At 44.4% G+C, this 27000-nt stretch overlaps 14 protein-coding genes across 14 annotated transcripts; 7 read left to right on the forward strand and 7 right to left on the reverse strand.

The window, feature by feature from the left end:
• Positions 1–41: 41 nt before the first annotated feature.
• V2V93DRAFT_364835 (pyridoxal phosphate-dependent transferase) lies at positions 42–2237 on the forward strand. The gene is made up of 3 exons (XM_066908931.1): positions 42–515; positions 616–716; positions 779–2237. The coding sequence occupies exons 1-3, from the start codon at positions 285–287 to the stop codon at positions 1959–1961; spliced, it is 1515 nt and encodes a 504-aa protein (XP_066768156.1). The 5' UTR covers positions 42–284; the 3' UTR covers positions 1962–2237.
• On the reverse strand, positions 2164–3403 carry V2V93DRAFT_364836 (peptidase family M48-domain-containing protein). The gene is made up of 2 exons (XM_066908932.1): positions 2476–3403; positions 2164–2421 (listed from the first exon to the last, which is right to left on the reverse strand). Exons 1-2 carry the CDS (start codon positions 3226–3228, stop codon positions 2308–2310), a joined length of 867 nt encoding a protein of 288 aa, XP_066768157.1. The 5' UTR covers positions 3229–3403; the 3' UTR covers positions 2164–2307.
• Positions 3404–4000: 597 nt separating this feature from the next.
• Positions 4001–7649, forward strand: V2V93DRAFT_403506 (Hamartin protein-domain-containing protein). Its single transcript, XM_066912625.1, has 3 exons — positions 4001–4201; positions 4271–5406; positions 5459–7649. Exons 1-3 carry the CDS (start codon positions 4194–4196, stop codon positions 7315–7317), a joined length of 3003 nt encoding a protein of 1000 aa, XP_066768158.1. The 5' UTR covers positions 4001–4193; the 3' UTR covers positions 7318–7649.
• A 104-nt stretch (positions 7650–7753) lies between these two features.
• On the forward strand, positions 7754–10935 carry V2V93DRAFT_364839 (P-loop containing nucleoside triphosphate hydrolase protein). Its single transcript, XM_066908933.1, has 2 exons — positions 7754–8574; positions 8649–10935. Exons 1-2 carry the CDS (start codon positions 7811–7813, stop codon positions 10843–10845), a joined length of 2961 nt encoding a protein of 986 aa, XP_066768159.1. The 5' UTR covers positions 7754–7810; the 3' UTR covers positions 10846–10935.
• Positions 10843–12780, reverse strand: V2V93DRAFT_364841 (acyl-CoA N-acyltransferase). The gene is made up of 2 exons (XM_066908934.1): positions 12333–12780; positions 10843–12260 (listed from the first exon to the last, which is right to left on the reverse strand). The coding sequence occupies exons 1-2, from the start codon at positions 12618–12620 to the stop codon at positions 10992–10994; spliced, it is 1557 nt and encodes a 518-aa protein (XP_066768160.1). The 5' UTR covers positions 12621–12780; the 3' UTR covers positions 10843–10991.
• A 92-nt stretch (positions 12781–12872) lies between these two features.
• Positions 12873–16430, reverse strand: V2V93DRAFT_332080 (uncharacterized protein). The gene is made up of 4 exons (XM_066907668.1): positions 16181–16430; positions 16056–16126; positions 15911–15996; positions 12873–15849 (listed from the first exon to the last, which is right to left on the reverse strand). The coding sequence occupies exons 1-4, from the start codon at positions 16184–16186 to the stop codon at positions 12950–12952; spliced, it is 3063 nt and encodes a 1020-aa protein (XP_066768161.1). The 5' UTR covers positions 16187–16430; the 3' UTR covers positions 12873–12949.
• Positions 16431–16556: 126 nt separating this feature from the next.
• Positions 16557–17941, forward strand: V2V93DRAFT_364844 (HAD-like domain-containing protein). The gene is made up of 4 exons (XM_066908935.1): positions 16557–16729; positions 16799–16885; positions 16942–17508; positions 17567–17941. The coding sequence occupies exons 1-4, from the start codon at positions 16593–16595 to the stop codon at positions 17880–17882; spliced, it is 1107 nt and encodes a 368-aa protein (XP_066768162.1). The 5' UTR covers positions 16557–16592; the 3' UTR covers positions 17883–17941.
• A 42-nt stretch (positions 17942–17983) lies between these two features.
• On the forward strand, positions 17984–19424 carry V2V93DRAFT_364846 (phosphatidic acid phosphatase type 2/haloperoxidase). Its single transcript, XM_066908936.1, has 2 exons — positions 17984–19111; positions 19169–19424. The coding sequence occupies exons 1-2, from the start codon at positions 18102–18104 to the stop codon at positions 19266–19268; spliced, it is 1110 nt and encodes a 369-aa protein (XP_066768163.1). The 5' UTR covers positions 17984–18101; the 3' UTR covers positions 19269–19424.
• Positions 19077–19997, reverse strand: V2V93DRAFT_364848 (uncharacterized protein). Its single transcript, XM_066908937.1, has one exon. The coding sequence runs from the start codon at positions 19938–19940 to the stop codon at positions 19473–19475; it is 468 nt and encodes a 155-aa protein (XP_066768164.1). The 5' UTR covers positions 19941–19997; the 3' UTR covers positions 19077–19472.
• A 93-nt stretch (positions 19998–20090) lies between these two features.
• Positions 20091–20623, forward strand: V2V93DRAFT_364849 (uncharacterized protein). The gene is made up of 2 exons (XM_066908938.1): positions 20091–20240; positions 20308–20623. The coding sequence occupies exons 1-2, from the start codon at positions 20177–20179 to the stop codon at positions 20508–20510; spliced, it is 267 nt and encodes an 88-aa protein (XP_066768165.1). The 5' UTR covers positions 20091–20176; the 3' UTR covers positions 20511–20623.
• V2V93DRAFT_364850 (uncharacterized protein) lies at positions 20430–21244 on the reverse strand. The gene is made up of 2 exons (XM_066908939.1): positions 21077–21244; positions 20430–21006 (listed from the first exon to the last, which is right to left on the reverse strand). Exons 1-2 carry the CDS (start codon positions 21168–21170, stop codon positions 20846–20848), a joined length of 255 nt encoding a protein of 84 aa, XP_066768166.1. The 5' UTR covers positions 21171–21244; the 3' UTR covers positions 20430–20845.
• A 125-nt stretch (positions 21245–21369) lies between these two features.
• Positions 21370–23138, forward strand: V2V93DRAFT_364851 (centromere protein I). Its single transcript, XM_066908940.1, has 4 exons — positions 21370–21402; positions 21456–21772; positions 21828–21937; positions 21988–23138. Exons 1-4 carry the CDS (start codon positions 21393–21395, stop codon positions 23021–23023), a joined length of 1473 nt encoding a protein of 490 aa, XP_066768167.1. The 5' UTR covers positions 21370–21392; the 3' UTR covers positions 23024–23138.
• Positions 23019–24515, reverse strand: V2V93DRAFT_364853 (uncharacterized protein). Its single transcript, XM_066908941.1, has 2 exons — positions 24272–24515; positions 23019–24199 (listed from the first exon to the last, which is right to left on the reverse strand). The coding sequence occupies exons 1-2, from the start codon at positions 24398–24400 to the stop codon at positions 23168–23170; spliced, it is 1161 nt and encodes a 386-aa protein (XP_066768168.1). The 5' UTR covers positions 24401–24515; the 3' UTR covers positions 23019–23167.
• On the reverse strand, positions 24499–26895 carry V2V93DRAFT_364857 (RFX DNA-binding domain-containing protein). The gene is made up of 2 exons (XM_066908942.1): positions 25672–26895; positions 24499–25621 (listed from the first exon to the last, which is right to left on the reverse strand). Exons 1-2 carry the CDS (start codon positions 26674–26676, stop codon positions 24611–24613), a joined length of 2016 nt encoding a protein of 671 aa, XP_066768169.1. The 5' UTR covers positions 26677–26895; the 3' UTR covers positions 24499–24610.
• Between the last annotated feature and the right edge of the window lie 105 nt (positions 26896–27000).

A 27000-nucleotide genomic window follows, 5' to 3' on the forward strand; every position in this document is an offset into this window, starting at 1 on the left:
CTAGGGTTTCCTTGGTCGATGCTGCGACTATAAATCTGGGTCAATTTATTCCAGATTTTGAGTAATACATATGGGTACCTTTGTACCCTAAAGAAGTACATGCCTTCCGGATTGATTGGGTCTGCGCCACGGCTTGTAACGACTGATGACTCGATACGCATTTGTCAAAGATAAAGCAATACAAGTATATCTTCACAGACCCTCAGTGTTGTTGTGAAATACGCTTGGTACTCGCTCGTTGAATTAGGAATTTTGAATTTCGTTTGTCAAGGTAAAATATAATCATGTCACTGCACGACACGCTAGTCTACATCAACACGACCGTGGAGTCAATATCTGCGCAATTCAATCGAATTCCTGGTTCTGCCATAATTCTACGCTACGTGCGGTCGTCGTATCAGAATGATCCTGTTCGAAGCTTGTTAGAGTTCTGCTTGTTTCTATTTGCTGTGAGATACTTTTTGGCATCAAAATACTCTGTCGCGAAGAAGGACTTTGTGAAGCTTAGTACAAAGGTATGAGGCGCGTTTGTGTTTCCGGTTTTAGACGGGGGACAAGGTTGTTGGTGGTTTTTAGCAAGTTGCGATATTAATAATTGATTGTTTGTTGGTATAGGAGGTTGATGAGCTTATTGACGACTGGACGCCGGAGCCTTTAGTTGTCTCCCTTGATGACGCCGCAAAGGCCGAAATTGAAAAGATACCTGTTATTGTTGGGTATTATCTCTTTATTTTGTTTTCTTTAATTGCATTTGTCAATTATGCTAATTTGTTTCTAGTCAAACGGGCCCCAAGGTCAAGCTTGCTACCGGGAAGGCTGTGATGAATCTGGCGTCACCCAATATGCTCAACCTAGTCAGCAACGAGCAGATGAAGAAAGATGCGGTGTCTACCATTCGTGAGTATGGCGTTGGAGTTTGTGGTCCGTCAGGGTTCTATGGTTATCAGGAAGTGCATATTGAAGCCGAGAAGGCTATTGCCAACTTCCTAGGTGTTCCGGCTGCACTTCTCTACGCGCAAGCGTTCAACACTATCTCGGCTACGATCCCTGCTTTCGCCAAGCGCGGGGATATTATTGTAGCGGATTCGGCTTGTGGTATTGCTATTTGTAAAGGTATTACAATTTCACGCTCGACTGTGCGTTGGTTTGAGCATAATGATATGGAGGATCTTGAGCGTGTGCTTGCAAGCGTCCAGAAGGAGTTCAAGGGACAGCCTTTAACTCGTCGGTTCATTGTTTCCGAGGGTTTGTTTGAGAACGTTGGCGACATTTGTGATTTGCCACGGATTATTGAGCTCAAGGCGAAGTACAAATACCGTTTGATTCTTGATGAGAGCTACTCTATTGGTGTTATTGGAAAGGTAGGCCGTGGAACGTCGGAATATTTTGGCATTGACCCCAACAAGATTGATATGATTATTGGATCTATGGCAAACACTATGGTTGCTGGGGGTGGTTTCTGTGCTGGATCAGAGTACGTTGTTAAACATCAGCGCATTAACGGAAACGCCTATGTATTTTCCGCTGCGCTACCTGGATACCTCGCCAAGACTGCCTCTACCGCGTTAGGAATTATGGCAACCTCTCCTGAGATGTTCACTCAACTTAAGCAGAATGCACGTGCCTTCCGTGACGTTATCAACAAGTCACAGTACGTTTACTCGCCTTCTGACCCCGAAAGTCCTCTAATTCACTTGCGTCTCAAATCCGAAGTGCTTGAGACGCGCAAGATTGAAGACGAAAACCGGTTTTTGCAGGATGTCGTTGACGAGTGCATCAACAATGGTGTTCTCGTTTCGCGCAACAAGTACGTACAAAGTCAAGAGGTCTTTCCAGTATTGCCAAGCTTGAAGCTGCAGGTTACTACAGGATTGACAAAGAAGGAGACCGAAAAGGCCGCTATGGTTGTCAAGGCCGCGATCTCAAAGATCATGGCGAAGACTCCGAAGATTAAGCGTTAAGCAATGCTTATTGTGGACCAATGTTCATTCTTGTGTTTGTGTGTGCCAGCATGCGCTTGGCGGAAAGCTATGAGGCGAAGGCTGCATTATGACGGTCATGAAGTGGGTGTGTATGATGAGTGAGAGGGGGTGGGATTTTCTTTGTTTTCAGTTGCATTACAGAATAGGTAGCTGTATAATATTAGCTAGTATTTATAATTTATGGTCGAGTATCTTTCAAAGTTTCTCTTTTTATGTCCTTTTTTATAATTTATATGAACAATTATGGGCAACAGCTTCATACTATGAGTGTATATTGATCATTTAGAAAGTAGAGAATTGTGCGCTTGTTTACAGACTTATGGTGTTAAAAGGTCGTGTCAGAATCACGGATTCCTTGATAGAATGTAAAGGAATTGCGCAGCTCGTCAAAGTATTTCTGCGTAGAATGGCACTGAGATTGTTCTCGAATTTCAAGAGCCTGAAATATGATTAGTATAAGCGCAACTCAAACAAAGTGAAAATAAGTACTTACTTTTGGCATCCACTGTGAGATTTGAGCTATCCGAGTTCGATCTGATGGATGATCAGACATAAATTCCATAGGCCGCATCATACTTTGCTTTTCCATTGTCTGCCAAAACGGAATTGCCTGACGCGGGTCATAGCAAGCCTGGCTCATCATCATGAGTCCGATATAGTCTGCTTCGGACTCCATCTGGCGACTGGCAGGTAAACTGAGGGCGAACTGAATGACCAGATTCGCAAGACCGGTAGATCCAGTAAGCAACCAAGTAGCCAAGACTGCAAACGAATAAAAAGGCTGTTTCGAGAGTTTCTCGCCAATATGTCTGGCAAGTTGATGTGCAGTTTCGTGAGAGAAAACGGTTGCCAGTTGATCATCGTTTGCAGTTAAACTGAGCATGCTTGCGTAGACAAATACTTTTCCTCCCGGAAGAACCATAGCATTTGGACCAACACTAGGGTCAACAACGACATGGACTTTCCAGTCTATATCTTCCATTCCCGAGACGGCGATCAGCCGCTTCATTACGCGTTTGACGCGGATCACATCTGGGTGGTTGTCCGCATATGTACGACCGCGGTACTCTTTTAGCAAACTGTCATATTGATAATTTCCCAGAGCCTCTTCTATATTTGGAGTTGTAATAATAAATCGCTTACGACCACTGACAGGAGCTGGCTCGATGTTGCTGATGTAGAAAACGAATATGCCGCCACCGACAATGGCTACAGTTGCTTGAACTCGGCGATTATACATGAGCATGCCCAGAATGACTCCCAGATTCGACAATGCTCCATTATGACTGTAAAATGAAGAGTCGTTTCTGTTTCCGAATCGTCGGTATGTTGCGTAACAGGCTCTTTGCGAGGAGCGAGTTAATGGCGCTGAATACTGTGCTTGCGATATCCGCTGACACAGAGGCGACGGTGAGTGGGTTATGAATGTGCTTCTGCACCTTGACGAAAATGATTTAGTAAACTGAGAAAGCCAACGAGCAGACATTTTGAGGACAATATCTAATGCAGTGATATGATGCAGAGTATTCCTATCGAATGCAGAGGATCAAGTACTATGTATGTTTTTGATCTTCCCTTGCGAGCACCGGTCCGATGTTTAAACCTTATTTATGTAAGTCTATGAACACTTCCTTCTCTTACAGTATTCTCTGGCTCTTGGGAAAGCTTTCGTTAGTAGATGATATTAATTGTTTCCCGCTGCTGCTTGCTCCATTGAGATACTAAGACGAGCTTATTCGCTCATATGAGACAATATCCTGGGCTGACGACTGCCTCCTCAGACAACACTCGGAATAACCAATCTAATGCCCGTTACTGCTCTCTAGACTATCTATAATCAATATTCATCTCCAAATACATCTGAACATTTATAACCAATTTACGATATTATTTCAAAAACAATAGACATTTCGGTCAAGTCCGGTGCGGCGTATAGTCTTGTGTGATTACAAAATTCATGACTCAGCTCTGCTCCTCATCGTAGAAATTTGTCTAGAGAACGCAGTTTTATATTCATCCTCTAGTCTGCTTCTTTATTGGCGCCGCAGCTTATTGTCTTATTTTAAACTGTATTTTCGCTTTTTGGAATATTTCGGATCATGACGGCTTGAGTCTTTATTTAAAATCATTAAGTGATCGGCTTTATGCACTGTCTTTGAACATCAACCTGCGACAAGGCTCACTTGCTCGCGTAACCACTCAAAATCCCGAATGTCTGCGTGCGTACTTCCCTTCTCAGATTGTCGGCTGCTGCTTTTGTACGATTTTGTTGACTTTTTTTGTAATAGATCACTACGTGAGCTGTCGAAAGCCATCACAGCGGCTTTCGCTAGCAAAGAGCTTTCAGCTCCTTGCACCGACCGAACAGAACTCCCTGAACTAGAATCAATATCGCAGGCTCTGTCACAGTATTTTACAAAACATGAGCACGGAGATAGTAACGATGCTTTACGTCTTCACGACGATCTTGCCCAGATCTTCAAAACTCGAGTAGTCGAACCTGATACTGTTGCTGAAGCTGTCTTTGTCCAGATATTGCAGCAAGTCACCTCAGTGTTGATGGCCAATAGAGAGAAACTGCAATACTGGATTCAGCAGATGATGCCTTTAGCATTGGACTCAGTCGGTAGATCAAGAGTTATTGTCGAAGATTGTCGCACATTTCTTTTCAACATCATGGTCTACGACGTATACAACGCCTACGGTGCTACATTCGAATCTGACGATTATGAGCAGTCATCATTATTTGTCGCCGATTCACTTATTCAAGTTTATCTTGGTTTGAAAACTCTGCCTGGTTTAGATGATGCCGATCAGGCGAGTCGTGAGCGTCAGTTTCAGTGCGTACAGAATTCCGAGCTAGAGTTACGGAGATTTGGCACTCGCCGGCCAAAAGCTTTATTCAATATTTTGGATACTTATTTCGAGCAGCCCGAATATCGAATTGCAGTCTTGAGTCTCTTGTGTTCATTTTTGCAAGCTCAACCGCCTTATTTATTTGAAACACATGATTCTAGCTTGGTGGAGCATTTGTACGAGTGTCTGTTAAAGGACAAATCGGCCGTTGCCGTGCATCTAGCATCTACGGTCTTTGTTATGTTATTACCACATATTTGTAGTATCCTAGGAGCTATATTACCCAAAGTGTTTGCAATATACTCTCGACTCTTGTATTGGGATTATCTATTTCGGAAACCGCTTCTTGACGGGTCCGACGCTGAAGAAGTTACCTCGACGGTGGAGTCCAGACCCAGACTCTCTTCTGTTTCTCATGAAGAAGGTTCTGGAAGTGCAAGTGGAAGTACTGCATATGGGGGCGGGTATTATTACTATGACGAACCAAAAGGTGATGAGGCTGGGAGCGTGTCCCTTCCTTCCGAGACAGCTGTGGCTGAGGCCGCCGTCTCAGAGTGGAAAGTGCTGGGTGAGTCTATCTGTTTTTCAGGAGAGGATGTTGTATGCTAATAGATGTATAGAGGGTACTGCTGATGACTCGGCTGAGGCCGATCAAGATTCAACGACGGTTAATTATAGTCGTCTGTATACATTTATATACGGAACTTACCCAATCAACTTCCTCACTTTTCTTACGAATCCTCGAAGATACTCTCGTATGGTGCATTCTAATTTGAATAAATATATCAATTTTGACATTGATGATATTTCCCGCCACTCGCAGCATCTTTCAAGAAGGCATTTATTGCATCCAAATTTTTTTAGATATACGTTTGAAACGGAAATTTCAGATAGTAATCGATGGGAAGTTGCAGGAACTGCGGAAGATATTGCTGCTTTTTGTATCACTCTTGATACAGGTAACATGGAAATGCCGGAAGTTCCCGAACCAGCCGTTATCTTCCGGGGATTTCATGATCAAGCTGAAAGAACCTTCCATCAGTCGTTTAATGCGAACGGTGAGCAGGTTGAAGATCCTGATGAGATTACGGCAACAGGGGATACAGCAGATGGCGGATCCCTGAATGATATCTGGCTGGATGATATTCCGGACGACAGTTTTCTATTTTCCGCTAATGGCCATAGGCCTACCAAGAGCTCTGACCACGGATCTATTGGTACTGCAGGCCAGAATGGATTACGGACTCTTAACGATGTATTGTCTAGCTCTGAGGCTAAAGGTTATGTTAGGTCTAATGCTGGTTCAGTGTCTTCGATGAGCGCATCAGCTGACTACTCAACTAATTCACAAAAGCAAAGTCGCAGACTAGTCGATATCGAGTCAATACTAGACAGTCACAAAGATATCAATAGTCGTGCGATCTCGCGACGCGGATCAGAAGACGGTTCCATGAATCAGGCATCTCCTTTGACCCGAGTCAGTAGCGCTGATCCTCAATTTGCAGCCACTTCGTCTATTTCTCCAACACTAAGTCGCGAAGCGCCTAGTCAGTTGACCCCTCAAATATTACCGTTTTCACCACCAGCTGATTCACGCAAAGATAATGCCCCGTTAGAGTCATTGTCTCAAGTATCGCAAGGACTACGTGATAGTCCACTACGTGATAGTCCACTACGTGATAGTCCTTCTAGGTATATGCTGCTTTCGCATAATATTGGACTAGGTTCCGGGCCGGCGCTGACTGACATTACTGAGGACAATTCAGCAGATGTCAAGATTGTTGTTGCCTACTTTCAGAGACAGTTGCTAATGTTGCGGAACGAACTTAACTTTGAGAGGTATTTGAAGCAGCTGCGTTTGCGGAATTTGCGACGGCTGAAGGAGCAATACTCTGAGCTACAACGAGATGATGCAAATACACAGGGTCTTATTCTATCTAACAAAATGCTGCAAGTCAAGATGCAAAGATTGCAAAATGATGCCAAGAAGCAGCATGCTAGTTTAACGAACATAGCTGCAGATCGAGCCAAGTATGCGAATCAGCTGCTGCAAAAAAATCGAGATCTTCGAGCAGAAAGAGATACTTGGAAAGCAGAAGAAGAGAATGTTCGAGGGACGCTGGAGGCATCTAGGCGAGAAGTTGAGATGCTAAAAAAGGGATTCCTTGATAAAGAGGCTGAAATCGAACGGTTAGGTCGCAGACTTAAGGATGCTACTGCTAATGTTGGTGAAGCTGATACTCTTCGAGTTAAGTACTCTGAACTCCGAAATCGTGTTTTTGAGTTAAACGCTCGCGGATCTGAGCAAGGCACTAAATCTATGCTGGATGAAGAGTCTGAATTGCTACGGCTGCAAATTGCAAAACTGGAAATGAGAGTTAAATCTGCGGAACTCGAAAAAGAAAATGCAAGAAAGGAGTATGCTGAACATATTCAGACTTTGGACAATGAGATGAGAAAAATGCAACTCCGAAAATGAGTTGTCTTTGTAAAATAGGAACGCCCAGATACGAAAATCGCTCCTGTCAACGTACGTCTATCTGTAGGTGCTTACGTGAGTGAGTTTTCTGGATGTTAATTTTGGATTTTGTTTGGGCATTTGCTTTTGGTGTTGCATGTTGATGAAGAATGAGTTCACTATTTGTATTTTATTTATCTTACTAAATATTGGAGTCTGAATTTTATGGTTTTTGTTTGTTAATATGCTGTACTATTGTCATTCAGTGGTAAAATATAATACCAAAAGGTACACAAAATCTACAAAATGTACGTTGTGGATAAACAGTAAGCAACAATTAAAGACTTTTAAACGATTTTAATAAGAATCTCTGAAAAAATGAGTGCGGCTCAAAAAAGGGCGTTGGGACTTTCGATCATTATTTTTTTTTTCTCCAATTCCCAAAATATTTATTTAAAATAAATTCAACTACGGCCACTCATTTCATTGACGACTGTACAATCGACAAGGAAAAATGTCGGATAGCGAGTCAGAGTACGATATTTCAAATGCTATTGCTACGTTTAATCAGGCGGCTGAGGATGCCGATTCTTCGGATAACGACAGCGTATTAAATGAAGTTCAGATCAAGCGTAATGTCATCGAGAAACCGCCTGCTAAAACACCAGCTGCCAAGAAGCTGCAGAAAATGCCCAATTTGAGCACTGCTGATTCAGAGGATGAAGACGATGATGCCGAATTTTTCAAGAACTTGCCGGTGGCTGGCGCGAGTGGTGCTATTGGTGCCGACGGAAAAAAGAAAGTGAATCCAGGAAAATTTAATTCACTGGGTTTATCACAGCAGCTTGTAAGAAATGTTCATAGAAAGGGATTCAACACTCCTACTCCTATTCAGCGGAAAACTATACCTCTTGTCCTAAATGGAGTCGATGTAGTGGGCATGGCGCGCACTGGATCTGGAAAGACTGCTGCTTTCGTGCTGCCAATGATTGAGAAGCTCAAGTCGCACAGTGCCAAAGTCGGAGCCCGAGCAGTCATTTTATCGCCTAGTAGAGAGCTTGCATTGCAGACACTCAAAGTTGTTAAAGACTTTGCTAGAGGAACGGATTTAAAGAGTGTGCTACTAGTTGGAGGTGATAGTCTTGAAGACCAGTTCGGATGGATGATGACGAATCCCGATATTATCATCGCGACGCCTGGCCGATTTGCCCATTTAAAAGTTGAAATGGATCTTGATTTGAAATCTGTTGAATATATCGTTTTTGACGAAGCAGATCGGTATGTTTTTGCCAATAATAGCTCTCCACGACACGTCGTTGCTCATGTCAGACGTCGCTAATATGTCCCTTCAGATTGTTTGAACTTGGGTTTTCAATGCAGTTGATGTCTATCCTGGCAAGTCTGCCAGCGTCACGACAGACACTTCTGTTCTCCGCCACTCTACCAAAATCGCTGGTTGAATTCGCGCGCGCTGGTCTTAGTGATCCTGTATTAGTGCGATTAGACGCAGACTCCAAGATTTCGGACGAATTAGAAATGTTTTTCTTTAGTATCAAATCATCTGAACCTGATGGAGCTCTGATATGGTTACTTCGAGACGTAATTAAAATGCCGACTGCATCCGAAATGCCGAAAAGAGATTGGCAATTCCACAACTCTGAAGCGGAAAACAGTGGCGGAGAATATGACAACGCAGACGAAAAAAATAATCAGCGGAGAAAGAAATTTGATCGCAAGAAATCAAAATATGGCAAGGCTCCCACTGGAAACGAAGCGACTTCTCCTCACGCAACTATAGTGTTTGCACCTACTCGGCATCATGTTGAATATGTTGCCAATCTCTTACAGCAATTTGGCTACGCTGTATCTTATATTTACGGTTCTCTAGATCAGTATGCTCGTCGCGAACAGCTTGCAATGTTCAGAGCTGGAGTTTCTTCGATTTTGGTAGTTACCGATGTGGCCGCGCGTGGTATTGATGTTCCAATTCTAGCAAACGTTGTCAACTACTCGTTCCCCGGGTCGCCTAAAGTTTTTGTTCACCGTGTCGGACGTACAGCACGCGCAGGCAAACGCGGTAGAGCATTTTCGTTTGTGAAAGAGACTGAAGTTCCATATCTACTCGATCTTGAGCTGTTTTTAGGAAAATCGCTGAAATTACCTTGCGACTTGAAAGATGTAGCTCTTGATGAGATTGATTATACTACAGACATGGTCTGTGGAAGCTTCCCACGAGACGAGCTGGAAGGTAGCTGCGAGGACGTGCAGAATTTGCTTGCTAAAGACTACGACCTATCTTCATTGCGGCAGGTAGCAATCAAAGGAGAGAAACTTTATCTGAAGACGCGCGGTTCAGCGAGCAGCGAGAGTGTTCGACGAGCCAAAGAAGTGATCGTACGAGGTTGGGACGATTTGGCTGCGATGTTTAAAGGACATGAACTTGCTGAGCGTGAGACTATGCTCGAGCGATTAGCCAAATTTAGACCTGCAGAAACTATATTTGAGGTGACGAGAAAGGGTGGAGTGAATGCTGATTCTGCGTCGGATTTGATGAAGAGACGACGGGTTCAGGTTGCGCCGATCCAGAGACATGCTAGAGAGCAAGGAACGCTTCGATGGACTGCAGAAGAAACTGCTTTTACGCCTGCTATTCCTGGAGATAGTGATGAAGAGCCTACTAGTACCGCAGCTGCCAATCACATTGGCGAAATAGTGGGTGACGATGAAGACGAGGAAGAAAATACCACAGATGCCGACCAAAAAGAGAAACTGGAGACAGCTACCGAGGACGATATTTTGAGCACTTTTAAAATCGCAATCGACAGTAAGAAACGCAAACGTGGGTTCGATAGCGCAACCACACCAAAAAAAGCGAAGCCGACTTCCTTCCGCGACACTGCCCACTATATTTCCCATTATGCTCCATCAGAGATGGCTCAAGATCGCGGCTACGGAGTCAATAATGGTTCTAGCGGTTCTACTTCTGTAACTTCGTTTATGGATAATGCCGCCAGCGCAACATTTGATCTCAGTAACGATGATCCCACTCGGTCGGGCTCTGGGATCATCGGCAGTAACCGCACAAAGCTTACAAAATGGGATAAAAAGAAACACAAATATGTGACACGTCAAACAAGTGATGATATCGACATGGGAGGCAAGAAGGGAAAGATGATTCGTGGTGAAAACGGTGTAAGGTTACCGGCTACATATAAATCTGGCCGCTTCGAAAGCTGGAAATCGGCACATAAGAAGAGCGATGGATTCCGTGTTGGACAGCTCGAGAATCCCCGCGATTCAGCGGCGGTACCTATACCGCAATCACGCAAATTCAAGCATAAGGATATGAAAGCTCCTAAACCCGCAGACAAATTACGTGATAATTACATGTCGCAGAATAAGAAGTACAAGCAGGCGATCGAGAAAGGTGCAGTCGGAAATTCGCGTTCTAATGAGCTCAAATCTGCGATGGATATTCGCAAGGCTAGGAAATTGAAGGAAAAAAGACGGGAAAAGAACAATAGACCTAGTCGGAAAGGTAGAAAGTAAAATGCCAAAAAAGAATCTGTAAATATATTTTTTTAAATCTAAAATGTGTTATATACAGACATAAAGTTCCCAAAAGATATGAAATATGGATAGTATATTGATAAATAAACGCCAGTTAACACCAAATAATAGATAAAAGAAAAAAATCACCACGCAAATCTGAGTTGCGCAGGGGTAAACACGGGCGGCTTCCACAACAGCTTTTCAGGATCTATTCTACGTCTGCGTTTCTTCAACATAGCCTCACGATGCTCGATAACCGAATTCGTAAGGCAAATGATATGCTGGCCCTTGTAATAGCGCAACATATTCATTGTCTGGAGAGTATGCAGAATATCCTGCGTCGTCATTGCTGTCCTGGTAGCGATTTCGTCAATTGTGATTTCGTGTGTGTCTGGCAGAGCATCGACGAGAAGCTCAGTTAGGGTATCAGACCAATATGCACGGTAAGACAGCAGACCGAGATCTGAGAGCGGCTTCTCTGGCGATCCCAATTTCCCTTCTTTCTTTGACAGTTCATAAGAAAATGCAATCAATAATCTACCATAACCATGTCGCTGATATTGAGGTAAAGTCAGGATACATGCCACGTTGTACTGATCAGCCGATTCTTTTTCCTTGGAGAAATAACCAATTAGATGATGACCAAGTTCATCGCGAACAGTCATACAATAAAATAGAAACGGGTCAACGTCATAATAAAGTGTCTTGTGATCCAAAAAGAGTTTGGAAAGTAGACAGAGATTTCGACACCAAGTATGTTGTCTGCGTCCGTCAATTTCAAAGAAAGAGACATTATCATCTCGATAGATTTCATTTCCAGGTGGGTGCTGGAGAGTACACTTTACACGATGTCGCTGGAACTGCTTGATTGAACCAAAATACGACAAACAAAATTCACAAATGTACATGCAATCCTCTTCGGTAAGCTCAACAGGATAGGGACTAAAGTACCAAGGCTCAATTTCTTGCTTGCCGATTTGAATCTTCACGAAATTACGCACTCGAGCAACTTCTTGCATATTTTGTGTCATTGATCCAGATGTTCGCAACTTCTTGATTTCTTCCTCACGAGAGTAATTCTCCGGCTGCTGATCATCGACAGTTTGAGGAGCAGTTTGGTCCAAATCCATAATATCATCGCCGTCTTCTACAGGCACAGGCGTGCTCTCGCTTGAGAGGCCGCTGGGCGTAGCAGTGACGGAAGTATCCACATTCTCCTTTCCTGAAGCACGTACTTGAGCTTTCTGAGATTTTGAAGGCGGACGAGACCGTTTGTTATTTTTGCGTTCACGCACAAGAGGCGAGTCTTTTGAATTTGCATGGCCTGGCGGCTTTTTGGGCTTCTCAGGCTTTGGCCATTCTACTGGTCGCGAAAGATCTAAGCGATCGGCGGGGACCCATTCATCAAGACGCTATACAGAATATCGTTAGCTTGTCTCGTCTTATCTTATGTCAAGTGGAATGAGGTACAAAGATTGTCATACCTTGTTAAAGTCGCGATAGTGTAGATAGAAAGTGAGCTGCCCCTTCCTAGGCATGATACTAAGCAACTCGGCCACGCGCAGCTCGCCATCTTTCTGCACCCAGACCATGCACCCAGTACGTAGCTGAGTCAGAGTCGCGATTGAGGTCGGCGGCGGCGATGCCGAGGCCGAAGCAGTGCCAGAGGGAGCCGCGGACGCGATAATGTTTACATTTGTCGAGGAGCTGTCCTTTGACGGTTGCTGCGGCAACGCGGCCGGGGGCTGCTGCTGCGGCGGCACAGAGGCCATTCCCTCGTGCTGCTGCAGTGCTTCTTTGTGATGTTGGTTGTATCTGTCGAGATGCTGGCGGATTGTAAATAAGTCTCCAGATACGGTAATTATTTGCAATCTCGAAGCGCAAAAGAAGAAAGAAGCCGGCAACCAACTTTGATGGGTTCTGCTTATCTATGAAAGACGGTGGCAAACTACTTCTGCGCTCGATCCTCTTTTCATTGGACAGCACAACTATCTCATCATTTATTCGTTTATGTATTACATAAATATTATATAATATATTCATGTCAATTTCCTAGTCTTATTTATACAGCTAAACAATAAAACACAATTTGAAAAAAAATCTACCTCAATTTCAATGAAATATAAGGAACCTCCACATCCTCATCGTTCAAATCATCTGCGCAGATCTCAAAAATAAGAGTCTTTGCGTGTTCAGCAACCGGCTTCTTCGTCACTGTCTCAATCAACTTGGTCAGCGGCAGCGCATACTTATCCGCAAGCTTCTTTGGTGGAAAGAACGACGCGTAAAGAAGGCTGACGCCATGCGAAAGCATAGAAATTTCAAGTCCTTCTTTTTCTTTGAACAGATCAAGTAGCTCGCGTAAAGTAATATCACCTGTCAATTCAAACCGATCCCAGATCTTATCGACTACCTTGTCATTATACTTGAGCTTCTGCGATGCAATCGGCTCCGAAAATCCAAAGAACGGTAGTGACAAATTAACGAACCCGTTTTTATACGACTCTAACTTTGTCTTCGCATCAGCTACCTTGTACAACTCCAGGTTGACCAATCCAGTAACGAGACCGGTCGTAGTCGCAATCGCAGGGATAATTCGTCCCGCGATTAACTTTGTCTTCAACCGATCAGCTGGCTCGATTGCGTAATTCATTGCCCGCAAATTAGACGTCGCTGTGATAAAGTCAATGTGATGGTTGGTGTCATCATCCTTCTCAAACTCAACCGGTGCCAATCTGTAACCTGCAAGAGTAGACGGCGTCGGAAGACTCTCCGCCAGCGACTTCAGGCTAGTATCATCTATGGCACCCTGGTCATTCTCCACCGGCTCATTATCGTTCACCTGAATCTGCACATTCGACTTTGGCGAGAATTCGGGAACAATAACGTTCTCAAGTACTCTTTTAAACACTGCCGGATCAGTAGATCCCTTCAATCCGTAATTGAACGCATGCAAATTTGCTCCCGCGATTACAAAATTCAAATGTGTTGGATTCTCAGGATCAAATGTCAACGGGGTAGGAGGTCGCTTAGGTCCAGACCAGAACAACGAGCCCGAAGAGGTCACTGCGTCTCTGGGGAAGTTGTACAATAACTGCGCTATATCATTGTGAAACTTCTTTTCAAACTCCAATCGCGCCCACGCAATGCATTCGTCAAATGTAAGCGGCTTCTCTGTAACTAGGTACGCTTGAAGACTCTCTAAAATTCCTTTTTGATCGCCGCTGTTCTTCAAAGTCGACTCAACGAAATCAGGTTGCGACAAGTACAGGTTTACGTTCTCAGCCGGAAGCACAAAATAATCCTGGAACACATTCTTCGCCCAGGCAATAGTATGCTCGATCCGATTAGGGAAACTGCGCAGCGTGCACAACGGAATACTCTTCTCCGGAGGATCTTGTGAAGCCGAGTAACTCTCCGTCAATCCAGGGTAAACAACCTGCGTATTTCCCTTGGTGCCAAGCGTTCCACTCTCAAGCAATGATTTACGATAAAACACACATCGTCGGTCAACATACTGTCGAGCTTCTACATTGTCAAGGGCATTCGTGACCGCATCAAGCCCGTTCCAAAAATCATCGTCAAAGATATTTTCAGTCTCGGGACCAACTTTGTCCTGTCGCGCTTCGATATGACCGGCCATATCCGGGTTCATCTGTACAACAGCCTTAGCTGCTATCTCTGACTTGTACTTGCCAACATCATGCGGACGGAACAAAAACTGACGGTTCAAGTTGGATTTCTCAATAGAGTCGTTGTCAGTAATTGTGATCTTTCCCTCGGGTCCTGATCCCAATCCCATCAACGCCCAGTTCTTGATCATCTCACATCCAATAGCTCCAGAACCAACCAGGAATTCCTTCAAATTCCTAATTTTGTTATGGAAATCCTTTCCCAATACAGCAATCTGATTATCATATCGAGAACCAATCGGAGCTGTATTCTCCTTCGTTCGCGGGTAACTCTCAGGAAGCGACTCCAACGAATCAAAGTACAAGAACTGCTTGATCGGAGTAAACTTGCCAGAAGTGGCCTTGAGTGCCTCCTGAGCGACAATTCCACCTAGAGTAGCAACCATAGGGGGTAAATCTCCACGCGCCTCATACGCAAGCTCTTTAATCAATTTCTCGTCCAACTCAGCGCCGTCAAGAACTCCTGGTAATTGGGCGGCAAGAGTACGAGCAATATGTACCACTTCGTTGGCATCCTCATCATCCATTGGCTTGGGAAGCTGACCATCGTGCTTATTTGCAAATCCCTGTAAGGCCTGGAATCCAATGTGTAACTGCGGCGGCCGCTCTAGCTTTGCAAAGTCAGAGAACAGAAACTCCGGCTTTTCAAGCTGTGCAATCAGCGGCTGCATGTCAATAGTGAATGGGACTTTAACCTGCTGGAAGAGGCCACCCTTAACATAAGTACCGAGACCTTTGACAGATCCGATATTAAATGCGTATGGTCCCAAAACTTTAACTTTCCGAGGCGTGGCATTGTTAAGACCAGATAAGCCCTCAATCTCTGTGAAAGTTACATAATCGCCATCCTCAAGGTCATGGCGAGTGTCATCGAGAATCGAGACATTCCCTTCCTCATCAATATCAGATACAATGCCCCGTGCAGGATCATTTCCATTTGCATCTAGGATGGTAAAGCCCGACCCGAAGTCATTGAATACAGTTCCAAATAGACCGCGCACATCGGCAGCTATAAACGCGATATTATGCTTGTGAGTAATCTCGTTAAACTGCACTTGCGTCTCGATTGAGGTCTCAGTGAGAATGACACACTGATACTGGGTGAGAGCATCTTCATCAAGAGTTCCTTCAAACACCGAAATTTTGACGTATTGATTAAGTTCCGCGAGACGAGGTGCAGTCGCTAGAGCGCGGGATATGCCAATATCTGATTCGGTGAGAAAAAACTGCGATGATAGATCTTCAATCTTAGTAGGAGCCGGATCAAAAAGTGTCAGACTCTTGACACCAGCCAAAGTAACGTTTTTAGCTATATTGCAAGTTAGGAATTGCGCATGTAACACTATGATCACGGAGAGAGTAATACATACCAATTTCAACACCGAGACCCTTGAGACCGACCAGTAGCACGTTGGAGTGAGTCATCTTCTTCATAGCCTCAGCACCAAGAACGTATCTAGGTAAGATAAGTTAGTATTGGACAAGATAAAAGTACAGCATAGAAGAACGACATACAGCTGGCGAGAGTACAGACCCTCGTCGATTTCCCCATTCTCCTCACTGTCGATCTGCATCTTGCTATTATCCTATATCATCCAATTAGCGCCAGAGCCATCTTCGACTTTCAAAGTAGTACACACCGACATGACTAACGATTAATAAATCTATTAATGATTAGCAGAATGCGAATTGATATTGCGTCTCGATGAAATCGATATATTTATCAGTCTTGAACTATACGGCAGATTCAAAGCACAAGTAAAACAAGCAGTCCTTTTTTAACGAAAAGAAGAGCAGACGATATTCAAGACTGTGTATCCTCAATTCTTATAGAGTATGCTTATTAATTTCAGCTTGTGATGACAGACACGATAGTTGCTGAGAAATCACGACGATTGGCAACGAAACCCAAAGAAGTCGAAGTCAACCATAAACCCTTACCTAATTATCACGTGAATAATCACGTGAAGATGAAGCTCGGGCAGAGCATTGCCCTCTGGCTGCGTCGGAACGAAGATCTCGAGAATTCACACTCAGAACTATAGATCGATAATGAATGTAATCTCACGACGAGTTCTCGAGAGAATCCCGGGCAATTGCGCTTTTAGACCAATTATTGCTCGGCGGAGGCATCTTTCACAAAAAACAAAACCCAGTGAGCTAGCGCGCGACTTCGCCTTTGCCTTCGAGTATGTACAATGATAATAATGTGATGCCTTATCATGAATACTGTTGCTGACTGGAATCGAAATTTGCAGTATTGATGGTGTTCTCATTCGTGGAGCAAAGGCGTTAGAGGAAGGCAAAGAAGCCTTGAAGTATTTGCGCGAGCACAATATTCCCTGGTGAGTCCATATATGATGAATTCAAGATAATATTCGATCCTTACTTTGAATTACAGGATCCTTCTTACAAATGGCGGAGGAAAGAGTGAGACTGAACGGGTCGAAGGACTCTCAGCTCAGCTCGGCATTGACATTCACGTCGACCAGTTTGTGCAGTCGCATACACCTTTCAAGCGTCTTGTTCATCGATACGACAAAGTCCTTGTCGTCGGCGGCGACCGGGACAAGTGTAGACATGTCGCTCAGGACTATGGGTTCAAGGATTGTGTGATGCCTGTTGATGTGCTTGCCTCTAACAAGAGCGTCTGGCCATTTCATCGGTTTGCCCAGGACGACTTTCTACTTTCGCGGCCTTTGAGCTCGGAGAAGTTTGATGCCGTGCTAGTGTTTAATGATCCACGCGACTGGGGATGTGACACTCAAGTCATTATCGATGTGTTGACATCCGATAATGGGTATTACGGTACTAAAAGTAGCCAGCTCAAGCAGACCGTGCCGATATATTTTTCGAATGATGACTTGCTGTGGGCCAATGAGTATCCACACCCTCGGTTTGGACAGGGTGCATTCAGACGAGGAATCGAGACCGTGTATAAAGAATACTCGGGAGCTGAACTAGAAAGGTATGGAGTAATACTGCTTATTAATCATATACTATCAAGACTAACAAGAATTCAATAGCACTATTATTGGTAAACCGTTCCTATTCACATACGAGTACGCACACAGTGTTCTCAACGACTGGCGGCGCCACGCTTTCGGTTACACTAATGATGTGCACCGCGTGTACATGGTCGGCGATAACCCAGCATCGGATATTCGGGGAGGCAACGGCTACGGCTGGGATACTTTGCTTGTAAAGTCTGGGGTGTACAAGGATGGCGACAAGCTGGACTCTCGAAGTAAACCGAGGGCAGTTGTCGATAACGTGCTCGCTGCTGTCAAGCTAGCTGTTGAGCTCGAGATTAAGCACAAACTCAAAAATACCTCTACGTAGATTTATCTTTGACCAATAGATTTAGTTATTTTACAGCCAAATATACAGTTACTTGTAAATACTTGTAGAAGTTGTATATAGTATCACTACACGCCGCACTAGGTGTGGCTGCGCTTTGCAGTGCCTCTCTTCTCAGCCTATTCTCAAATCGTGCTTTTCTGCTCTCCAGCAGCGCTATCCTTATTCGAGTCTCTTGTACTTTGCTCCAAAACACGACCGATGGCGCGTCATAAAGCTTCTCAACTCAGAATTGCATTTTCATATGTATTTGACTATCTTCTCTGCTTTATCCTTGCCGGAGTATGGTCATATATCGCTACTTTAGAGCCAAACTACTCTCGTTTCTCGCTCACCGATATTACTTTACAATATCCTATTGCAGACCCAGAGACCTTTCCTTTTGGTCTTGCTGCATTTCTATCAATTGGGGTACCTGCGATAATTATTGTTCTGTGGTCGTTGATCGTGGACTATATGAGATATCGCTTGCCTTTAAAGTCGAGGCTATGGGAGATAAACGCCGGGATTTTAGGACTTTTCCTTTCTGAAGCAATCACTCTTGTCATTACCACTTCCTTGAAAGGGATTGTCGGTCGTCCCCGTCCAGACTCGATTGCTCGTTGTCTTCCGCGTGAGGGATCAGTGGACGCTACACCATTCGGTCTATCGACTATCGCAATATGCACACAATTAGACCGTGAAATTCTAGCCGAAGGATTCCGGTCGTGGCCGTCAGGGCATAGTTCCACTGCATTTGCAGGACTTGCCTATTTGTCTCTATATTTGGCAGGAAAACTCACAATGTATGATAACAAGGGTGAAGTTTGGAAGGCTACTGTTGTGATGTTCCCAGCACTCGGCGCAGCTGCTATCGCCACTAGCAGAGTCAAAGATCATAGACATCATGGAACTGACGTCCTTACTGGTTCTATAATTGGCTTTGTCGTGGCTTGGATGTCGTATAGGCTATACTTTCCTTCACTGGCGGATACTATGCGCCAGGGCCGTGCTTGGAGCATTAGATCATGGGGCGAGACGAAAGTTAGTCCGGAGATTGAAGACCGGGATAGTGACTTGGGCGATGTGGAAAACTTGAATATCTCGGCTCGTGGATTTCGAAGAAGACAGACAACTCGCGATGAAAGCTTTGAGTATGATCCTATCTACGCGCCATCTGGTGCCGCATCAGCGGGCATACCTGTCGCTAGAATGCAGGATTATAATGCAGAGTACGAAGATGACTAGCAAAATTTTTCTACCTGCATACTAACTTTGTTGAGCTTTAGAGTGCATGATTCGCGACTTGATGCAGTGAGCTCGACTACTGAACATCCTTTACAACCGGAAGATACAAACGAGTCAATTGACAACCCGTTCAGAGCTTGATGATAATCTATGACATATCTGTGTTTAATGATGTACCTTACCATAAAGCAAAATCAAATTATTTGTGATAAAATCGAAGTTGTTGCTTTGTGTCACGGACCTGTAATTAGACCCTTACTTTTTTTGCAATTAATCGTACCTCATTTTTAACACATAAAAATACAAAATCTCTCACATTATCAAATTCTATATCTTGCCATCCACTCACTTTGCTCCAAATCTCTCGGCGCGTTTCCGCAGTTTCTCCTTCTCGGCTTCGCTCAATTCTGCAGCAGCAGCACCTCCCTTCTTCTCGTATGGTTTTCCAGTACTAGCTCTCTTCCAGCTATTTCTTTCGACAAGCGGCTTATCAAGTCTTCCCAAAGCCTTTCTAAAAGCTTCAAGATCAGGTCCAAACTTCTCGGCACGTTTGATGATCTTCTCTAGTTCAGTTGCATCACCACCGAAGCGTTTTTTTCGGGCTACAGAGCGTTTGAGCTCTTCCAACAGTGCGTCCGCTTCTTTTTCATCTCGCGCTGCGTTCTCCTTTGATTCCGATGCAGCATTATGAGCTTCTTCCGCTGGTGTTGCGGTTGTTGCAGGGCCTGGCTCAGAAGTAGAGAACGAGGAAGAGATTGAGCTGTAATTGAACTTCTTTGGCTCTTCAACCACTTCTGTCGCAGCATCAGCCATGACTACTCTTTTTATCTTTTGCTATCGAGGAGTAGAATCTTCAGAATAGGACGGTGGATGGCAAGATTAGAATTGATTTGCAGACAATATGAGCTACCTGAACCCTAGTCAACGCGGAGTGCTCTACTTCTAATGGAAGTCAAATGAACGATTTCCAATCTTCTTTAGTTTAGTTTATTTTTTGTTTCAAATTTATAGTAAAATATAACCACGGAATTCATTATTAGACATAAGTAATGCCATCAGAACCAAAGCCGGCGTCACCGACAACTTGTCATGCTGAAGCTTGCGCAATTCAAGGTACTGATATCTACGCAACTACTTTGCCATTTTCGCACAATTTAAGTTAATACAAGAAAAAAACTAGATTGCCTTCGTCGATCGAACTACAATGAAGCACGCTGTACGTCTGCAATTGACATGCTTTATAGTTGCTGTAAGAAGATGTATGATGCGGATCCCGATGCACGAGCAATTGCATGTATGAAACCCGAGCTACTTGAATTAAAGATGGATCAGCGGAGAAGAGAAACCGTTGATGCCAAATTATATATAACGAGACATTCGTGAAGGGTGCTGGTCAAATAGAAATGAGCTGTAAATAATAGATATGGAGTATTCGGAAAATACTCTGATTTAAAGATAACACCGATATTACAATTAATACACCAAGCACAAACAGATTATTAAACTAATGCAACCAGAACAAGATCGCAGGAAGAAATAGATATGAGCCTACTTTATTCCACTCTAAAAGAGTACACCAGAGCTCAAGCTATTTGCCCATAAGCGCTCACTTCGCCATGCACTAACCATGCTCTTAACTTCATATCAAATACCTTATTAACCCCAACCAACAAGTTTACCACCCAGGCGCAAACCAACGTCATACCGCACCGATTCATTCATATAGCATAGGATGAGTCTAGAGTCGATGTATCCGCAGCAGCTGCGTAGTCGCCTGCATAGTAATAATGCACGCGCTGAGCAATCAACTTGACGTGACTTGGGAAATACATGTAAAATGCTGTGCAAAGTAAGTACAACGAAGTGAACAAAAATGCGTCTATTCGATTTGTTTGATTGTCAGTTAAGACTGTTAAATAGATTAGTAGAAACGTAGACAGAGGACGTACTAAAGATGCACCGTTCGGTACGCGTCAACATGAGCAGAGGAAGAGTGACATAGTATTTGTATTTAACACTCTGGAATAATGATACAAGACCCATTTCTATATTTTCTTTTTAAAATAGACGGTAGAAAAATGGAATTTGCATACAATAAAAGCGCAAGTAGATTGCAGAGCAAGAGTAGTAAGTTCGGAATATCATGCGCCACTGAATTCCAAATATGGCTAGGTCAGCGCCACTTGCGCCACACTATTTGACGCGTACTTGAATTATTTTGTAAACAATCAACTTGAGATTTGTTCTATACACATTACAATAGCAATGAGTTTCAGTACGTTTTCTTGAAATAAACTTGTATGGTCTAGAGATTAATGAAATTAATAGAAATAAGCCTTTTGCCTCGCGAGAAAATCTCTCTTGCTGTGGATATACTGCAGCAAGCATCAACGAAACGCATCCCAAAATCAGAAGTCTCTGATCAGCTTTCAATTCTTAGCGTACACGTCTATGAGCACGGGCTCTCTCCGACTGACCTGAAAAAGGCTGTTGTACTACTAACTGGTAGGTCATCATTGGGTACTTCTCTTGCGTTGCAACTTGTGAAGCTGTTGTGCCCCAGAGAAGCAGTTGATGATGATGTTGTCGTCGACATTATTGGGTGTTTGGGCGTTGGGCGGAGAAAGGCTGAGACTTCGATTCAAGTGAGAATTTTACAGTCATGTTAACGTTTATTGAAGAAGATCTGACGTTATATAGGTTGCGCTTTTGAGATGGCTTGTTCTGATTCAACCGTTTCTTAAATCCTCAAAGATATTATCAAAGATGTATGACTTACTCTTCATGCTACTTGGCTACGAGTCAATCAGGTAAGAACATACCTTTCATTTAGTCAACTCTCTTTCTAACCAAGTGATAGACCATGGATCTGTCATCTGCTCTTTCTAACAACTAGTCGCAGCGACATCAAACCATGGCGAATACAATATCTTCTCGAACTGCAAAACAAATATCGTGACTCACATCATCTGACAGGGCTATTAATACTCTATAAAGAATACTATCCCGAGATTGTTTTAGATCGATTTTCGAGGCTTCGTGGTACCTTATTTCGGTATCCCGATCCGTCATTTATAGAAATCATTCGAGAAATTCATAGGCAGGCGCATCATTCTGAAGCACCACATATTTTGCGAAACGCACTTTCTCGATCTCACACAAAACGCCGAAAACTACAAATTCCTGATAAAGTTACAATCGACATTTCCAAAAATTCGATAACTGTCGAAGAATTATCAACTCTCTCTTCATTTGTTCGCAATATCCATCGTGTATCATTACCGGCTCAAGTCGGTTGCGTTTTGCGTGATGATGGAATGGTGAAGCGCATTTTAGTCAACAGGCCAGGGAAGATGGCTTGGGCGCGATTGAATACCTGGATTGCGAGTTCGCTATATGACGAGCTTGAAGCCGTTGATGGCGATCAGGGTGAAGTTTTAGGAGAGATTCTTGAGAGAGCTTGTGATTTGTGCTACTATACGACAGAAATATTAGTTTCAGTGGAAGATTTCCTGCTATCAAAATATTTAAAAGTGTGGGATGGGAAGCATAATCGCAGTATCGTCTTCAAATTGCTGCTATTGATAAAAATACGGATATGGCAAGATTTGGACAACGAAGTTATTTCACCACTTTCTAATTTATGCTTGTCTGCCGGCGCCGCATATCGGTCTGAATTTCTCATATTTCTGACTGAATTGGTTTCTGTTTACGCGTTTACTCATGGTCCTTTGCAGTCAATCAAAACCTTTGACACTGGATTATCACGCATCGAAGTCGCTCAGGTAGTATCAGGACTATATTCGCAATGGAGCTCCTTACTTCGCGCAGAGGAAGATATAAGCGTGCGAAGTAGTTGCATATATATGGATCGTGCTATTTCTCTTTGGATATGAGTAATGGATTATTATATTAAACAAGGTCTCTATCGCTGAACCGAAATCAAACATGAACAGGACAAAATGAAAATTAAACAAATGATAAAACAACTATATAACGCCTCATCCTGTGTAATTAATTTATCTCTTTTTTACGCATTCTTACAAAATCTTCTCTAACTCGCTCCTCTGACTAACGGTCAGCGAGGTCGGAAATTTAACCTTGATAACAATAGCCAGATCGCCCTTCTTGCCCTGTTCTTTACTAATCGGCATACCATGTCCTGGATATCTGATCACCAAGCCAGGCTGCACAGGCTGTTTATACTCAATCTTTAGCTTCTTGCCTTCTAGCGTTGCAACGATCTTTGAAAATCCAAGTAAAGCTTCTTTGAGCGTCAACTCCAACTCCATTTTCAAATCATTACCGTCGCGAGTAAACACTGCATGCTTCTTTTCATCGACGACAAAGACAACATCTTGACTTCTTCCGTCAGGTTGTAAATCGCCTTCACCAGGAAAAGTGATTTTAGTTCCAGCTTTCCAACCCGGTTTGACTGTGATTTGTAGTACTTTTTCTTCTTGACCGTGTGTTCGGCGTCGCCTGATCTTCATCTTCTTCGTGGCTCCGCTATACAATTCTTCGAGAGTGAGTGGCAATTTGACTGTATAGACCGGTGCAGGAGAGTCCCGTGTCGGAGATGATGATTGATAACCGTCCATACCATGCATACCACCCATGCCGCCCATTCCACCCATACCTCCTGGCATTCCGCCTGACATACCGCCAAACGGACTAGCACCACCGCCACCACCAGAGCTGAATCTCATTTTAGGTCCACCGCCGCCTGCACCGCCAAATAATCCAGCAAGGTCAGGATCGTTAGCAAACGACGACATAAACACGTTCATCGGATCATCAGGGGTGAAGCCACCGCCAAACGGCGACCCACCGTTCGAAGTGAATCTAAATGTCTTTGCACCTCCGGGTCCACCAGTACTGAATGACTGAAAACCACCCGGAAAGCCGCCTGCACCGCCTCCACTGGGATATCCACCCGAGGCGTCTGAGGCATCTGGTGGAGGAGCTCCGTGGAGTACGAAATCAAGGCCGTACTGGTCGTAGACGGCACGCTTATTCGAGTCTGAGAGAATCTCATAGGCTTCCGAGACCTCTTTGAACTTTTCCGCTGCCTACATATGACAATAAAGGTGAGTATAATCAGAAGTTATACCAATTGACTAAGACGTAATACAAATACATACCTTTGGATCATCGCCAGCTTTGTCGGGATGGTACTTCAACGCCATTTTGCGGTAGCCCTTCTTGATCTCCGCGTCCGAAGCTGTCGAACTCACACCGAGAAGATCATATAGTTTAGTTTCCTTAACCATTGTTTTGATTTGTGAGAATAGGTTAGTGGTAGAAAGATATTGAGTGAGCAAATCAAAATATAGCTGGCCAGTGGCACTATGCACATGATCTAGTGTCTTCGCGAGCCTTCTCTCTGACGTCACTCCATCAGCGAGTATAATTTACCCTAATCTTGTAGATTACGTAAAATGTTATATAATAATGTACACTACATTTGTTCGAGCAAACTGCTACCGCCGCGACGAATCCTTTTCAATTTCTGCCTGCACATCCATATCCAAATCCGGTCCTCGACCAAGAATATCATCCTCGTAGTCCGCAGCTGACCGCACATCCGTGAGACTGACATCAGCAACAGGTTCCAGGTCTTCCAAGCTCTGGCTCGAATCAGCCGGTCGTTGCCGAAGCGATGAAGGCATTGGTGGAGGTAATGGCTCCATCTCGGCTTCCTCGTCTGGACCAGCTAGAGCCGTGTCGGCAGCCCATGCGGCCGTCACATCCTCCTCGTTCGCTGAAATTGCCAGGTAATCTGTGTCAAAGAATCCGCCTTGCTCGGCAACCCAGGCAATCCATTCGTCAATCCAGCATCTGACCATCCACCAGGCACCGAATGATTCCCCACCATTAAGCGTAATCTCACGCAAAGCGGCAGTCAGAATTCCATTCATATAAAGCATAAACATTCGCGCAGAGATGTGGGGAAACTGTAAGGGCAGATTCGTTAAATACTCGGCCCACTGCTCGATTATACCTTCGCTAGACTCTAATCCGTCTTCTGCAGCCGTAGGTTGAGGGACGGGTGATGTAGACTCGTCGTTAGGATCCCGCTGATGTAACCTCCAGTCTTCGGTATTAGAAGAGCCGGGAGGAACGGCTAATATAGATACAAGATCTTCAGTCAAGATTTTATAGACAGTAGCGCCACCACATGGTGCCTCTCTCATGACAATTACTCGTGCGTCAACGTAATTTGTCCAATCCATGAGCATCAACTTGCGCTCATTCGGATTCGCAAGGATCTTAGCTGCCGCATTGGCTATGTCATTAACGCGTAAGAGACGACCTATTAAATTTGAAAAGGCATATGCCGGGCGTAGCTTGACTTGGATAAATGGCGCCGGTAGGGAGCTAAACGCTGACAGCATATTTTGAGGTAGTGTCATTGAAAGCGAGCGAAGTGCTGCCATAACGTTTGTAGGAACGACTTGCAATGCTAAAGGAGCAAGAAGATGTACCATTTCCTGGGATACAAATTAGCACTAATCTCGTATGTAATTGAAGAAGTACTCACTTTGTACATGATCCAGTCGCATCTCTGGATCCACTCGAGAATGCTCGGTATTATGAGCAATTTTTGCACAGGAGATGTGAGCGTCCCATGGAAGGAAGCTAACGTGTTTAAAAACTGTTTGAGGTGCATGAATCGGATCGACTCTAGTAAAGCTGAGCAGTGTGACTGGCAAAGCGCCGTAAGAATGTCAACAGCATCCTTGTCGGCACTAGGCGGCACGAAGTTGTCTATACTTGGAAACGCGAGAGCATTGAATGAAACGGCAGGTGAGTCCATGACACTTTTGGAAAAGTGAAGGGGAGGAAGAGCGAACGCTTCTAAAGGGGATGTCGGGGGCATTTCAAAATGAAGCTTCTTATCTGGGGTATATGGCTGTGTCTGGTTCTTCACGGGCTCGGAGGGTGAGATTGTATCGGGTTGCTGATTTTCTTTTTGGCGTCCACCACCTGCGGTGACCTTCGAAGTCGTGCTTTCATGAGCCGTCTCAAACGAGTCGTCGTTACCGGTATCAAAGTCGTCAACACCTGGCGCGTTATCTTGAATGTTGATGCTGCCGATTGGCACCAACGTGTCACCAATGATGTTTATTCCACAATAGTGATACTTTGACTTTCCTCGCACTCCCAATCGACGCGTTTTTATATCCGGGAAGACTAGCTTAACCAGCTTGCCGAATGCAGCAGGGTTCAAGGGCTTGATCTTGTGGCGTGCACATATTTCGGCATACCGTGCGTATATTCTATTACGCGGTATCGCATTTCGCGGAGAGATCTGACATGTTTTGTTCAGCCAGACAATGCCAAAGACCTGTCTATTGCGCTCTGAAAGAGATCCTGCTGAAGATCCGGTGTCGTCAGCACGTACGCGTTGAGCGAGGTCCTCGAGCGGTACGGATTCGTTGAGATCCGCCTGCCTCCGGAGTTCTTGGTCAGATTCGTCAACCAAAGAAACAGCCGGTTTTAGTTTGCGAGCGGCATCGACAGCGGTAGTGGTTTCCTGCTCCATCGCAGGAGGGGAGCGAGAGAAACGTCGAGGGTGGACTAGTGGAGGAATAGGAGTTGAGCTACGCGTCACACACGCAGCCACGACGCGCCACGAAGAAAGAACCGAGACAATCCGAGTCGCGTCGCAAAGAGCTACTCTGAAAAAAGTAGCAGATCTTTTTAAACCAGGACCTGCTTGGATTTGTTTACTTTTCTGCCGGGCTGTGGTTACCGTGGAAACCAGCTCTCCAGAGCCATACGCGGCGTCTACGGCCTTGGCCCAAAATAAGTACCCCAACCCTGAGTCGATCAGAGTCTGTTTTAATACGTCACATCCTTCCTTCTC

Source organism: Kockiozyma suomiensis (assembly GCF_038497685.1).
Source record: "Kockiozyma suomiensis strain NRRL Y-17356 unplaced genomic scaffold V2V93scaffold_2, whole genome shotgun sequence".
Classification (NCBI taxonomy): Eukaryota; Fungi; Ascomycota; class Lipomycetes; order Lipomycetales; family Lipomycetaceae; genus Kockiozyma; species Kockiozyma suomiensis.

Coding starts and splice junctions, on each gene's coding strand:
- V2V93DRAFT_364846 (XM_066908936.1), top strand. CDS start 18,102: ATGGCGCGTCATAAAGCTTCTCAACTCAGAATTGCATTTTCATATGTA. Junction 19,112..19,168: donor ATGCAGGATTATAATGCAGA/GTACGAAGATGA, acceptor GTTGAGCTTTAG/AGTGCATGATTCGCGACTTG.
- V2V93DRAFT_364851 (XM_066908940.1), top strand. Junction 21,773..21,827: donor AGGCTGAGACTTCGATTCAA/GTGAGAATTTTA, acceptor GACGTTATATAG/GTTGCGCTTTTGAGATGGCT. Junction 21,938..21,987: donor CTTGGCTACGAGTCAATCAG/GTAAGAACATAC, acceptor ACCAAGTGATAG/ACCATGGATCTGTCATCTGC.
- V2V93DRAFT_364850 (XM_066908939.1), bottom strand. CDS start 21,170: ATGGGTCTTGTATCATTATTCCAGAGTGTTAAATACAAATACTATGTC. Junction 21,007..21,076: donor TACCGAACGGTGCATCTTTA/GTACGTCCTCTG, acceptor CAAATCGAATAG/ACGCATTTTTGTTCACTTCG.
- V2V93DRAFT_364836 (XM_066908932.1), bottom strand. CDS start 3,228: ATGCTCATGTATAATCGCCGAGTTCAAGCAACTGTAGCCATTGTCGGT. Junction 2,422..2,475: donor TCTCACAGTGGATGCCAAAA/GTAAGTACTTAT, acceptor ATCATATTTCAG/GCTCTTGAAATTCGAGAACA.
- V2V93DRAFT_364857 (XM_066908942.1), bottom strand. CDS start 26,676: ATGGAGCAGGAAACCACTACCGCTGTCGATGCCGCTCGCAAACTAAAA. Junction 25,622..25,671: donor GCGACTGGATCATGTACAAA/GTGAGTACTTCT, acceptor TTTGTATCCCAG/GAAATGGTACATCTTCTTGC.
- V2V93DRAFT_364853 (XM_066908941.1), bottom strand. CDS start 24,400: ATGGTTAAGGAAACTAAACTATATGATCTTCTCGGTGTGAGTTCGACA. Junction 24,200..24,271: donor AAGCTGGCGATGATCCAAAG/GTATGTATTTGT, acceptor TGTCATATGTAG/GCAGCGGAAAAGTTCAAAGA.
- V2V93DRAFT_403506 (XM_066912625.1), top strand. Junction 5,407..5,458: donor CTCAGAGTGGAAAGTGCTGG/GTGAGTCTATCT, acceptor ATAGATGTATAG/AGGGTACTGCTGATGACTCG.
- V2V93DRAFT_364835 (XM_066908931.1), top strand. CDS start 285: ATGTCACTGCACGACACGCTAGTCTACATCAACACGACCGTGGAGTCA. Junction 516..615: donor TTGTGAAGCTTAGTACAAAG/GTATGAGGCGCG, acceptor TTGTTGGTATAG/GAGGTTGATGAGCTTATTGA. Junction 717..778: donor AAGATACCTGTTATTGTTGG/GTATTATCTCTT, acceptor ATTTGTTTCTAG/TCAAACGGGCCCCAAGGTCA.
- V2V93DRAFT_364841 (XM_066908934.1), bottom strand. CDS start 12,620: ATGGCCTCTGTGCCGCCGCAGCAGCAGCCCCCGGCCGCGTTGCCGCAG. Junction 12,261..12,332: donor ACTATCGCGACTTTAACAAG/GTATGACAATCT, acceptor TATTCTGTATAG/CGTCTTGATGAATGGGTCCC.
- V2V93DRAFT_364849 (XM_066908938.1), top strand. CDS start 20,177: ATGCCATCAGAACCAAAGCCGGCGTCACCGACAACTTGTCATGCTGAA. Junction 20,241..20,307: donor TGAAGCTTGCGCAATTCAAG/GTACTGATATCT, acceptor GAAAAAAACTAG/ATTGCCTTCGTCGATCGAAC.
- V2V93DRAFT_332080 (XM_066907668.1), bottom strand. Junction 15,997..16,055: donor GGTCTGTACTCTCGCCAGCT/GTATGTCGTTCT, acceptor TATCTTACCTAG/ATACGTTCTTGGTGCTGAGG. Junction 15,850..15,910: donor GGGTCTCGGTGTTGAAATTG/GTATGTATTACT, acceptor CTTGCAATATAG/CTAAAAACGTTACTTTGGCT.
- V2V93DRAFT_364844 (XM_066908935.1), top strand. CDS start 16,593: ATGAATGTAATCTCACGACGAGTTCTCGAGAGAATCCCGGGCAATTGC. Junction 16,886..16,941: donor CGCGAGCACAATATTCCCTG/GTGAGTCCATAT, acceptor TTTGAATTACAG/GATCCTTCTTACAAATGGCG. Junction 17,509..17,566: donor TCGGGAGCTGAACTAGAAAG/GTATGGAGTAAT, acceptor AGAATTCAATAG/CACTATTATTGGTAAACCGT.
- V2V93DRAFT_364848 (XM_066908937.1), bottom strand. CDS start 19,940: ATGGCTGATGCTGCGACAGAAGTGGTTGAAGAGCCAAAGAAGTTCAAT.
- V2V93DRAFT_364839 (XM_066908933.1), top strand. CDS start 7,811: ATGTCGGATAGCGAGTCAGAGTACGATATTTCAAATGCTATTGCTACG. Junction 8,575..8,648: donor GTTTTTGACGAAGCAGATCG/GTATGTTTTTGC, acceptor ATGTCCCTTCAG/ATTGTTTGAACTTGGGTTTT.